Source organism: Phodopus roborovskii, unplaced genomic scaffold, assembly GCF_943737965.1.
Source record: "Phodopus roborovskii unplaced genomic scaffold, PHOROB, whole genome shotgun sequence".
NCBI lineage: Eukaryota > Metazoa > Chordata > Mammalia > Rodentia > Cricetidae > Phodopus > Phodopus roborovskii.
The window spans coordinates 17,934-31,835 of NW_026125283.1; the positions used below are offsets into that span (position 1 = coordinate 17,934).

The following is a 13,902-nucleotide window of genomic DNA, read 5'->3' on the forward strand; positions in this document are numbered from 1 at the left end:
GAGTGAGATGTATTGCAGTGGCAGGGAAAGTAGGAAAGAGAGAGTGGGCAGGGAATATGATAAAGATACATTGTATACCTTAAGCTGACTGGAGATGTCAATTTGACACAAGCTAGAGTCGTTGCAGAGGAAGGAACCTCATTCAGAAAATGTCTCCATGCTATAGGCAAGCCTGTAGAGCATTTTAAAATTAGTGATTGATCGGGGAGGGCTCAGCCCATTGTGGGTGGGGGGTTATCCCTGGGCAGGTAGGTGGTCATGGGTTCTATTAGAAAGCAAGCTAAACAAGCCATGGGCATTAAAGCCAGTAAGCAGCACTCCCCCATGGCCTCTGCATCAACTCCTGCCTCCAGGTTTCTGTTCTGCATGAGTTCCTGTCCTGATAGCCTTTGGTGATAAACAGTGATGTAAAAGCATAAACCAAATAAACACTTTCCTCCAAAGTTGCTTTGGCCTTGGTGTTTCATCACAATAAAGACAACCCTAACTAGGAAAACCTGTATGAAATTTTCAAAGGAAAAAAAAAATTTAAAGTAGAGCCCTGATTTGTTTATTTTCTGGTTTTGTCGATAACCTGTCTGTGATTAGTTCTACTGAGCATCAACTTTATCAGTAAGATTAGGATAACGATAAACAGGCTTATGGGAAAAAATAGGTTGAGTGAAAAATGTCAATAAAGACCATTAGTAGACGTGAGGGTCACAGAGGTGGGAAAGGAGAAACAAAACAGAGACCCTACACCAAAGTCATTGTGTAACATTTTGAGATTATCCAAGACAAAATGGTTAGACCTGAAAGTTTGCAGGAACTGTCCTGCACACATGTCCTCCAGAATTGGTGTGAGCTCTTTATACTTTTAACTATTCAGTGATAGGCACTGTTACAGCTGGGCAGGGTTGACACGGAGAGGGAAAAAGATTGAGAACAATGAAGTAACAAGATGTCAAGTAGTAGAAGAGACTAGGAACTCCTTGTTCAGCCTTACATCATGGTTTCAGGGTTTGTGCGGCTCTTCAAGAATCCAGGGCTAAGAGACTCCGTGTGGGTTCTCATGAAAATATCCTTAAAACAAAACACCTAGAAATGCAGGGATTCGAGGGTTGGTGAGAACAGAGGCCAAATAGAAAAGAATGAATGCTTCCTATAATGTATAAATCAAAGGCAATTTCTAAGGCCCTCTTAGCGCAGTAGGCAGCGCGTCAGTCTCATAATCTGAAGGTCCTGAGTTCGAGCCTCAGAGAGGGCAGTTTTTGCTGATTTCGCATCAACCTGGGCGACTGTGAACTTTAACTCAGAGCCATGGATGACAGAGACACAGTACCGCACACCGAACTTCCTTCTCTGGTGTACTTACCTAACGACCAGAAGTCACCTATGTGGATAGCTGGATTGGTATTTGTACTGGAACAAACTGGGAATAGGCTAAACCAGGTTGTTAGAACATGATGAGCCTTATGGATCTGGGCCAGGTGGATCTAGGAGAACTAGAAACCTCTTGTTGTCCTAAGGAGGTCCTGACATGCAGCGGGCCCCGTAGCAGTAGTGTGAGAAGTCTGATCCGGAGAAACGCACTGTCTTAATGAGGCATTCATTGCCTCGCATTGCACATCTATCAATTTCAACTGTAGCCTCAGAATTCTTCAAATTTCTGAGAGGAAACAAAACGACCACCCATGTTTCCACGAAGACATCAGGATAATATGATATATATATATATATATATATATATATATATATATATATATATATATATATATATGTTGATGGCCAAAAAATGATAAAGGATAAAAAACACCTGTGTCTCATGGGGGGGTGGGGATGGAGGAGGGGATGGGGACAAGGTAGCAACCAGGTATGGTGCCACTGAGCTAGTAACCATCCTGCTCTTAGTCCATCCAAAAAAAAAAAAAAAAAAAAAAAAAAGAAAGAAAGAAAGAAAAAAGAAAAAAAAAAAGTCTTCAAATAGCTCCAACAAAGCAGACAAAAGGTGTTCTGTTAATTATCTACCCTTTAAATAATTGCAATTCCTGTCTTCCAGATGTCACCTGAACTGAAATTGTACACATACTTTAATACTTTTCAGGATGCACTGTAATGCTTCCATTAATGTTACCTGACCCTCCTGGAATTTCTTGGGAACACAGTTTTTCAAATTCTAACAAGACATCCATGTAGGAAGAAGAAAATGGAAAACAAAAACCAAAAACAAAACAAAACAAACAAACAAAAAAAACAACATAATTTCCCACTTTACACATATCCTCATGTCTGCATTCTTGGAACCAGTGAGGAGTTGCCTTGCATGGAAACATGGCTCTGTAGATGTGTTAAGGTCACAGAATGGGGAAGAGTTTAATTTAGCTTAGGGTCCTAAGAGGCCAAAATGGTGGGAGGCTGGTAAGCAAGCCACAGGCTTGGCTGTAACAGGAAGCCAAGAAGTCACATCAACTGCAAGCACCAAGCAGAGAGAACTGGAGGTAAGCTGGAGTCTCCATGATGACCTGGGACACTTTAGCAAAGCTGTACCAATTCTGCAGACAGCTCCACCAACTGTGACCCAAGTCTTTAAAGCAGCTGAGCCTAAGGTAGGACATTTGTCACTCTGATCACCACAGAGAGATTGTCTGGCATTACCCTGGTCAGCCCAATATAATCACAGGAGTCAAAAATGGTGACCCTCTCCCTGATGTTATCCAAAGTAATTCAACCACAGGAGATTTAGAGATGTATGAGAGAAGAAGCTGGTCCTTCAGTGCTAGGTTTGAAAATGGTGGAAGAGGGCTATACTGAAGGGAGATGAAACCTAGGAGATGGGAAGAGAAGAAATGGGATTCTCCTGATGGAATACATACAGGCAACAATACTCCAGTTATAACCCAGAGAGACTTGGACTAGACTCAATCTGCAAAAGCATCATCATCCTACTACTACATTGTTTAACCCACTGACTTTGAAGATATATGTCCTAGCAACAAAAAAATAAAATAAGTTGTTGCTTCTGGGAGGGAAAATGTGAACTAAGAATAAATTCAGCAAATGGGTCAGTGAGATGGCGCAGCAATAAAGGCACTCGATGCCAATGTTAACAACCTGAGTTTGAGTTCAAGGTCCCATAAGGTGGAAAGAGAGAGCACACTCCTGCAATTGCCTTCTGATTTCCACATATGCACTGTGGAAGGTATCTAGCAAAGCTTTCAGAGGAGCCTGGAGCTGGTGAGGCACCAAGTAGTTGGGCCTCATATCCTTTTCTATGGTATTGGGGAGCAGGGAGGGGGAAGGCAGAGATTAATATGGAAACCACATGGAAAAGTTAAAAGAAAAAAGAGGGAACCAACAGGAAAACTTTTAAAACAGACTTAAAGTTGCTCCATTTAGGGATAATCATTTCCAAATGGATGTTGACAGGCAGATGTATGAAATGAGATCCTATCTGTCACCAGGTACAGAAAGCCACAAGAATTCTAAGAGTTAAATTAACTTAAATGGAAGACCTGAAACTATGAAAGTATTAGGAAAAACAAAACAAAACAAAAAACACTGGAAACATTTCAAGATAGAGGAACAGGCAATCTTATATGACCCCACAAGCAGAGGTAAAAAAGCAAAACTAGACAAATGGTATTATGTTAAACTAAGTCGTCTTCATGAGGAAGGAAATCTTTGGTTGAAGAGACAGTCTGCAGAATGGGAAAAAAAATCATTGGCAAAGTATTCATTTGATCACTACCCTCAGCATATAAGGAAATCAGAGCACTCAGCAGCAAATCAAACAAACCAAACTCCTCCTTTAAAATAAGCAAGGAGCCATTGAAGGCTAGCTTCCCAACCAAAAGTAAAATGATCAGATTGGGGCGGGGGTGGAAGAAATCGCTCACACTGCTCTTATAGAGGACCCAACCTAGTAAAGCAGAGCCTTTTATTGGGATTTTGCTTTCTTCCTTCCTTCCTTCCTTCCTTCCTTCCTTCCTTCCTTTCTTTCTTTCTTTCTTTCTTTCTTTCTTTCTTGTTTCAAGACGAGCCCTGTGTAGCCCTGGCTGTCCTGGAACTCAAAATATCTGTGTGTCTCTGCTCAGATTAAAGGCATGTGCCACCACATTCAGGGTTTTTCTTCATCTCCCATACATGGTAATATATAATTTTATTGGTGAGTTCAAACCCATAGAGTGAGATTCTGATAATGACTTATATTTTGAGGAAGAAAGTGCTACTAGAGAAGTATAGCAAGGCCACATAAGTATTCTGGCAGAAACTAAACCATATGGTGGTTTCTTTATTTCCCCCCCACCCCCAAGACTTCTAGGGGAGATTTTCTAAGTAAAGAGATGGCTGCAAGGAGGGATTTGGTGTAATTCACACAATTCAAGGTCACTGCTCAGTCTGTGTTGATGTTTTCTGTTTTCTTTCCCCTGGCTCTTAGAGGCCCCTACCACACATACATCATGGAACAAGATGAAAGTTATAGGTGGAATAAAGTCTAATATTCTATAGCACACCAGAGCAAATCCAACTTACAATTTGCTATGCATTTCCACGTAGAACTAGAAGAGAGGTATTCAAAGGCTCAGCACAAAGGATGCACTCACGAAAACAAAAATGGGGCCATTAAAGGGTGACTCTGTTTTATTATTATGCATGGACAAACCAGAGACTAAAAAAAGCCCATGGAAGAATTGATGACTCCCACTGACCACTAACAGTACAAGTTGCTGCCAGTGCTCTTGGCTACCCTCTAGAATTTGACAATAGGATCCTACTGTTGAAAATACCACTTGATTCATAAAATGACAAGTTCAAGCTGATACAGACCTAGAAACTTCATCTCTAGCTTTCATAGTACCAGAAGAGAAAAATGTACTAGATGAGAAAGATGATCATTATTAACACCCAGCTATTTGAACCATGCAAGCCACAATAATGCCTGGCTTGACAAGACATGTCTACTGGTGCAGTGGTGGGATGAATACCATGGAAATAAGTATCCAATCTGAGTGGCTTTAAATCCAGCTCCACAGGATGAAACCCATACCTGCACCATCACTGGGCAAAGAACCTATGGCTAGACAGGTCATAGGCCCAAGAGAAGAACCTACTACTATTATATTGCTAAACTGATAAAGTATGAAATTGACTCCTAAGGACTTATACACTGATGCACCTCTCAGCCCTCCTCTGAGAAGCCTCTATTTTGCAACAGATGGTGGTTGACATAGTGACAACTGGTCAAGGTGCAGAGAATAATAGACCTTAAAATGCTCATCTCTAAAGAGAACATGTACACCCAACTCCAGCCCCTGCAAAGCTCATTGTGGAACAGAATCTGGAAAGGGGGAGGGGAGGAGAGAGGGGAGAGGGAAGAGAGGAGAGGATAAAGGGGGAAAAGAGAGAGAGTGCAGATACATGTATGTACACCTCTGAGTTTGCTTCTGGGCTTCAGTGATTCTGGATAAAAATGAGAATGGAGCATGAGAGCATAAACCTTTGAGATGGGGAGGGGCTAACAGAGGAGTTAAGAAAAGTCAGTGGGGCTGGAATATAACTCACTTGGTAGAGCGCTTGCTTAGCATGCACAAAACCCAGGGTTGGGACTCAGCATACCATAAATGGAGTGTGGTGGCAAGCGCTGAGGAGGCAGAGGCAAAGGGATTAGAAGTTCATGGTCAGAGCTAATGGTTAAGAACTTTTGTTGCTCTTGCAGGGGATCCAAGTTTGGTTCCCAGCACCAACATGGTAGTTCACAACTATCCTTAATCCTAGCTCCAGAGTATCCAATACCCTCTTTTGAACTCCTCGGGCACCAGACATCCACATAATGTACACACACACACAATATGCAGGTAAAACACTTAACACAAAAATTTTAAAAATCTAAAAGAAATAGTTAAAGAAGTTCATTGGCCATCCTAGACAAGAGAGTTTGAAGACAGTCTGAGCTGAAACTCTGGCTTAAGATGCAAAGAATCTATATGATCCTAGGTTGCTAAGTACTTGAAAATGAGGCGTGGGTAGGGTGGAGGCAACAGAGATGTACTTGGATTCAAAGGCAGCTAGCAGCCATATTTACAGTAATATATTTTAGGAAGGAAGACCACGGATACTTTAAGCTAGTGAACTTTCGGGAAGGGTAAACTATAGGAATGAATTTTTTTTCAACAGGAATTAAAGGCCATCTAAACACATTATAAAGACAGGAAAAACCTCAAAGAAGAAAATGAATCAACAGAGATCATGGAAGTAGCCAGGAGGGCTGTGACTACTAGATACTATTTCCTGGTGGAACAGTTAACTAGGAAGAATAAATGAGTAGGTGCACATGGCTGAATAAATGCAGGCTGTAGCATCAACACAGAGAAAGCAACTATTTTATACAATTCCCTTAGCACCCCTTTCCTTAAGGGGAAAAAACAAGCTTCTGATTAAGCTATAGTAGGAAACCTCTAAGGCCTTCCTGTCTTCGAGCCACCTCCTATGCCTTTAAAAGCAGTTTCCATGCCCTTCACTTGTAAGACTAAGGCCCCGTTTAAAAGATGTGGGATTCAAGGAGTCCATTTACAGAGTTTTGCACTAAAAGGCTTCTCATTTTCAGATAATAGTAATAATTCAATTTGTCAATTTTAAGATCAAGTCCTGAAATACTGTGAAAGAGTAAGTACAAAATAAGTTAAAAATAGTTATGTTAAGAGTCTTCACTTTCTTGTTAGGTTTTAATCATCAATTTGATGTCACCAGTCACTGCCAACAGTCCTTCTATCTTGACTTTTGTGCTGGCTGAGGGCATCCACGTAGCCCAGGCTGATAGACTTCTGATCCTCCTACCCATATCTACCTTCTGAGTACTGACAGTAAGCCACCCTGCCCACCTTATTCCTACTTCACCTTAGTGTGTGTGTGTGTATATATACATACATATGACATATGTTTTCCTATGCAGAGGCCACAAATAACTGTTGTGTGTTTTTCTCAATCTGTCTAAATTTTGAGGCAAGGTCTGTCATTGAAGCTGGAGCTTACCAATTTGGCTAGACTGGCTGGCCTGTGAGCTCCAGAGAGTCTCTTTTCTCTGCTTCCCCAGTGCTAGGATTAAAAGCCCCACTGTGCCTGATTTTCAGATACTGGGGACTCACATTTGGGTTATCTCAGCTATGGTGGTTTGAATGAGAATGGCCCCCGTAAGCCCATTTATTTGAATATATAGCCCCCAGCCGGCAGAACGTTTTGGAAGATTTAGGAAGTGTAATCTCATTGGAAGAGGTGTGTGTCACTGAGAGTGGGCTTGGAGGTTTCAAAGACTTGATTTCCAGTTATCCCTCTCCGTCTTGTGGTTGTGGATCAAGGTGAGAGCTTTCGGCTGTTCCTTGCCTCCAGGGACTCTTACACCTCTGAAACTGTAAACAAAATTAAACTTTCTATTATACCTTGCTTAGACATGGTGTGCTATCATAGTAATAGAAAAGTAACTAAAACAGAACCAGGACAGTGGGCTATTGCTGTGGACCTGACCATGTGGTTTTCTTGGAGGAATGTAGCAGGACTTTGGGATTTTGGAGTAGAAAAGCAATTGAATTCTATAAGCAGAGCTTAATGGGCCATCATATTAAGAGCCTAGAAGGAGGCAGTTGTACTGAGAGCTATACAGACTGTGGAAACTAAGCTCAGACTTCAGAGAAGAATACTAGCAATTTGGCCAGAGATCTTTCTTGTAATATTTTGGCAAAGAAATTGCCCTTGTCCAGTGATTATGGCTACCACCTATACATTGCATCATTAAGTACAATATCCCAATGTAAATGCAGGGGACTTGATAATTTCTCATAGTACAGAGGAGACAATGTTTTTCAGAACATTTATTTAAGAATTAAAAGTAAACAAAAACAACAAAGCATAGAGGAGTACATGGATGGAATACAATTTATCTCATTTGGTCTGAAATCTTAAAAAAGTTACTCTAACTACTTACCTGAGGTAGAATTGGGTTGGCACTGCTTCAAGGGAACCTCCATCCATCCCAGAAGTTACCTTCTAGCTTTGGTTACAGGCTCCCAAGTGATCCTCTCCAACCTCAGGTTATGCTATGTAATACCAACACCTTCTCACCATAGTTAACAGGCCTCAGGCCTGCTTTACATCCTCAAAGTTCTGTTTGAGGAATGGTCCACTGTTAGTTTACTTAGAGACTATAGACAATTACCAGTGAGACAGACTGAAGGAAGGGTAAGTCACCAACCTATTAATGGTTTAAACTTTGTCTCTTTCTCCATTGCCTAATGAGCAGCCATAATGACTAATTTATTTTTTACTGCCAAGGAGAAAAATACCTATCTTGTGTGTGTTTATCACAGTGAACAAACTTTCATAGTACTAAAGTTATTTATAAAAATTACTAGACCATGTCAGATTAAAACTGATACAACCTGTTTTTTAAAAGGAAAAACATTGGAACCCGATTCTATGCTGAGCTAAATTCACTGTCCTTAAAGATTATGATTATCAAACAACTATCAGGTTGAGAGCTTATAGCCACATGTACGGTATCACGGGATCAATTTCATGACTCTAAACACTAATTCAGGGGTTCACTGAACAAATGACATTAAAACCAGAGGACTGTGATTAGCAACAAAATAATTATATTCTACAGAATCCCAAATACTATAGGAACTTGAAATATTTCAATTAAAGTCTTTTAAGCCAAAGACAGAAAAGCAACAAGAAGTGACCATTAGATGCTTGGGTCATGAGCTAGCCAAAAAATGTTAAAGACAATCGTTACCCTACATACTGGAAACAAATGCTATCCTTAAACCTTAGGTGAATGTGCCAACCACTTTTCTAATACTTAGAATCCTACATTCCAAACCAAGAATATACCTTATATTGTTTTGTGCTGATTGCAATCCTTTCCCTGGGATTAAACTGTATTTTTCTTTCCTTGACAGAACTGAAATAAATGGAAAAAAAAAATGTGTCATTATAAAGCTTATTTTGCTGCAAGCATCAGGATAATAGAATGAAGAAGAACGTGAGCTTTGCAGTCAGGACCCTCAAAATCAGTGTCCTGTTCCACTATTAAGAATACCTCACTGTGTTTCTCCTCTGCTCTCTCTGGCTTACAGCTTTCCCCTATTCCTTCTGCTCTGAGCCAGGTGAGACAGTATCTATTACTGAAAGAGATGAAGCAAGTCCCCAAAACCTGTATACTATAACATCATCCCAGTTGTTACTTTGACTTGGAAAGAAATGAACCTCTAAATTTGAAATTTCAAGGACCAGGGATAACTCAAAAAGGTATTTTAGGGACAATTTTGAGGACAGATCTCAACACTAAGAGCTGAGTATTCTGCTTTTTGCTGAGGTTGATCATATAAAGAGGAAACTACTACTGAGAATTTTAACCCAAACTAAGTACTCCCTAGCTTCATAGTTCTTATTTCATAGCCTGCTATCAATACACCATTCCCATTCTAGACAAGAGAATTAAAAAAAAAGGGAGGGGGAAGCAAAAATCAAAGTGCTCCTTTCTTCCAACAATAACTCATGCCTTACCTTATACATAAAATTACAGCCCCTTTATTGGATTTCTGAATTTTTAGAAGTGAAACTAAAGCAATCATTAAGCGGTTCAGACAAAAGAAAAGTGTCTTTACCTGAGTTACCCTTCAGATCCACACTGACCTGTCCCAGTTCCTCCAGAACAAGGTTCTGGGTCGCTAAGACATTCTTTCCTTCCGAACAACTCTATTTAGTTTTTTACAATGTGGTTCAACTATGAGAACAACTCTTTTCATACATAGTATATGTACAGATTCTCACCCACAACTAGATCTCTTATTGGAGCAACTCCTCTGTAGACATGATTCCTGGGGCCCGATTAGATGAGCGCTTCTAGCTTCTCAGACACAAAGCATTTATGGGTTTTCACGGATGTGAGTTCCCTGATATACCCCAAGAGATGAAAATTAACAAGCTTTTCTCATTTAGACATTTTCTTCTGATTTTTTGTTTAGAAGGATGCAAACCCAAGTAAGACTCTCCAACAAATGTTTCTGCCACACTCGAGGTAAATATCCACTTATACAGTACGGATTCTCTGATGGGTAAGAAAGTCAGAATTCTGCTAGAAGCTTTTCCTGTAATTTCTGGGGTTTCTCCCCAGGATGAATTTTCTGATATCCAATAAGGCATACACACTGTCCAAAGTACTGACACAAAGCATGTAAACAGTTGTTCTCTGGTGTGAATTCTCCTGTAACGATGAGGGTTTAACACTGCTGGAGAGTTCCCATACTGCACATGTAAGGCTTCCTATGAACCTTCTAGTGTGGAAGGTTTTCCAAAACCCCAGAGCATTTGTGGAGTTCTTCGCAAATGTGGCTAATAACGGTCTCCTTGTGTGGCCACTCTCTGCATAAAGTTTTTCTTACAGTTCCAAAGTTCCAAAGACTGTAGACTCTCTCTCTCTCTCTCTCTCTCTCTCTCTGGTTCTCAATGAAGTTTCAGATCTGAGGGAATTCTGAAATTTACTTAGGAGACGTTTTCCTTTTTCTTAATGGGTTATGTGTAAATACCTTTTTGTTTTTTAAGGTTATGTGACTTCTTGTCAAGACGTCTGTGATGTTTCTGATGCATGAGAGCTGAGATCAAGACCTTTTTCACTGACATTACAGATGTATTCTTCACCAATGTGTACTGTCTGATGTTGAAGAAGGGATGAGCTATGATGAAAGCTTTTATCACATACACTGTACTTATAATGTAGCTCCTCTGTCTGCGTCCTCATTTTCTGCTGGGCAACAAAGTCCATACCTAGGAAGAAACCACTCTCACACATAGACCACTGATGTGGTTTTTCTTCCATGTGAATTCTCTGATGTACAATAAGGTCTGAACTACAGCTGAAACTTTTCTCATATTCAAGGCATCTGAAAGTATGAGTGTGAGTTGCCTGGTGCCTAATTAGGTTGGCACTCCTGGTAAAACTCCTCATGCACTCCAAGCATTTATACGGTTTCTCACCAGTATGGACCCTCTGGTGTACAATAAGGTCTGATTTCTGGCCAAAGCACTTCTCACAGGCACCGCACTTGTATGGTTTCTCCCCAGTATGAACTCTTTTATGCACAATGAAGGCTGAACGGTGTCGATAACTTTTCTCACATTTATTGCATTTGTAGGGTCTTTCACCAGTGTGAGTCCTTTGGTGGCTAATAAGATCTGATTTCCCACTAAAAGCTTTTTCACATTCCAGACATTTAAATGGTTTCTCACCTGTGTGAGTTCTTCGGTGCCTTATGAGATTTGTACTTCGACTGAAGCATTTATCACACTCATTACACAGATAAGGTTTTTCACCTGTATGGCTTCGCTGGTGGACAAGCAGATCGGAGCTCTGACCAAAATTCTTGCTACAGATGTCACAGGTATAAAACTTTTTACCTGCATGTGTTCTCTGGTGTCCTGAAAGGGCTAAGTGATGCCAAAAGCTCTTCTCACATTTGCTACACTTATAAGGTTTTTCAAAATTATGGATCCTCTGGTGCGAAATAAGATCTGAACTTTGGATGAAGGTTTTCTCACACATATCACACCTATAAGGTTTCTCCCCAGTATATGTTTTCTCACACATACGTGCTAAGTTTTCACAAAAGTTTTGTTCACGTTCAAGGCACTGATGTATTTGATTATCTATTTGAGTAATCTCATGTACACGGATATAAATCTTTTTCCCTTCTGAGGGCGTATATGGTATATTTTTCTTTTTTGAGTTCTCTGGTTACATCTCTCTTCTGAAGTGTACATTTTCTATGGTTCCTTCCTAAGTGGTTTCCCATTGGTCTTCTTGATCCTTGTTTTCATCATCATTTTACTGGTAACTTCCACACACATAACTGTTTCAAGCCTTTCATTCATTAGCAGTTTGCCTTTACAAATTTGCAGCATCATATATATTGATTTCTTACTAGGAACCTCCAAACCTATGAGACAAAGTAAACATATTACTTATATTTCTATCACTAAGAAGTCTCAAAGCCAAAATCACTGCAGGAAAGACTGATAGATGCTTTTATTGGGGCTGGAGAAATGGCTTGGTGTATAAAGGTGCTTGCTGCAAAACCTGAGTTCTATTCCTATAATCAATCTTATAATAGAAGTTGAGAACTGACTGTCCTCCAATATCCACACTGGTACCATATAGCACCCACCCACCTCCTACATACACACTGAAAAAATGCAAAGAGGAGGCAGGGGGAAGAGAGAAAAGAGGAAGCGAAAAGGAGGAAGGGGGAGTAAACAGTATAGTCTGCATGGGTCCCTTATCCAAAATGCCTGGAACAAAAGTTTTTGGATTTGAGATTATTTTGTTGCTTTTTTTTTTTTTTTTTTGGGAGACAGGGCTCTCTGTGTAGGTTTGGCTGTCCTAGAACTCACTTTGTGGACTAGGCTGGTCTCAAACCACAGAGATCCGCCTGCCTCTGCCTCCCAAGCACTGGAACTAAAGGCGTGAGCCACCAATACCAGTCATAATCAACTTTTACACAGGACCTGAAGGTAAATTCATAAAGTATTTTTAAATTAAAAAAAAAAACTTGTTATTATGCCCGTGCCACAGAACGTGACTACAGTCACAAAACAACTCTAAGGGCTTGTTCTTTTCCTCCACTTTTATGTGTGCCCTAGAGACACATTCAAGTTTTCAGGCTTCTATGGCAAGGACTTTTACCCAATGAACTATCTCACCAGCCCTCATATACTGCTAATTAATTATGTGAATGAAACAAAGTTTATTATGTGAAATTTTCACAACATCAGTTTGACACTCTTAACTATTTCAAATTTAGGAGCACTTTAGGGCAGAGGCAGAGGCAGAGGCAGAGGCAGAGGCAGAGGCAGACTGATCTCTGTGAGTTCAAGTCTATCCTGGTCTACAGGGTGAGTTCCAGGTCATCCAAAACTACACAGAGAAACCTTGTCTCAAAAAGCCAAAAAGCAAAAAGAAATTACGCTGACTAGAGTTAATAACACAGCGTTATATAAAAAGTTCCAAACAGATCTTTTAAATTTGTTTTATATTCTGATTAAGAATCTCATTATGTAACCCAATCAGGTCTTGAAATTACAATGTTCCTACCTCAGCCTCCTTAGTGCTGACTTTATTTTTTAGTCATGTTAAGCAAGTAGATTTTAAGTGTCATAAACAATGCTTATAGTTAAATAGTTTGATTTAACCATTACAGGATGTGTGTACATACACATAAATACACACTTCATTATCAAGCACATTACAACACATAACTAAATCCCTATACCTAAATACAGCATAGCAGAAATTCTGTACAGCTCTGGGTAAGGTTATGATCTTTTTAGGATCTTATGTATGTTTGTTTATGTGAGTCTATGTACACATGCATTTGTACACAAACATGAAATCCAGAAGAAAGTGTTAGATTCCTCCTGTGTCACTCTGCAACTCTTTCCTTAAAGTGGGGTCTCTGGAGCTCATGTTTTCTCAGCTAGGATGGGAGCCAGAAAGCTCCAGAAATCCTCCTGTCTCTGCCCCACTAGAGCTGGGTTTATAGACATTTATAGGGATGCCCAGCTTGCTACGTGGGTACTGGAAGTCCTTAGAATTTCAGAGCAAGTATTCTTAACCTCTCAGTCATCTGGACAGCTCCAGGTTATGACTTCCTAAATATGCAACAAAGCACAATTATAAATGTTAAGATTATAAAAAAAATTATGTGGGGCTGGAGGAGGGCTGTAAAATGACAAAGAAAGCAAATGACAGCTAAGTATGGTGGCTCACAACTATAATTTCAATATTTGGAGGCTGAAGCAAGATAACTGTCCTAAGTTTGAGGCCCCCCTCTGGGCTATAAAATTCTAAACCGGCTTAACCTACAAAGTGAG

General features: G+C 40.1%; 1 protein-coding gene and 1 non-coding gene across 2 annotated transcripts; one reads left to right on the forward strand and one right to left on the reverse strand.

The window, feature by feature from the left end:
- Positions 1 to 1,173: 1,173 nt before the first annotated feature.
- On the forward strand, positions 1,174 to 1,246 carry Trnam-cau (transfer RNA methionine (anticodon CAU)). The gene has a single exon. It is a non-coding gene; the product is annotated as a tRNA-Met (tRNA).
- Positions 1,247 to 10,594: 9,348 nt separating this feature from the next.
- On the reverse strand, positions 10,595 to 11,843 carry LOC127233807 (zinc finger protein 322-like). Its single transcript, XM_051200436.1, is given in 2 exon segments — positions 10,595 to 11,733; positions 11,736 to 11,843. Coding segments are annotated over 2 exon segments (1,197 nt in total). The 5' UTR covers positions 11,794 to 11,843.
- Between the last annotated feature and the right edge of the window lie 2,059 nt (positions 11,844 to 13,902).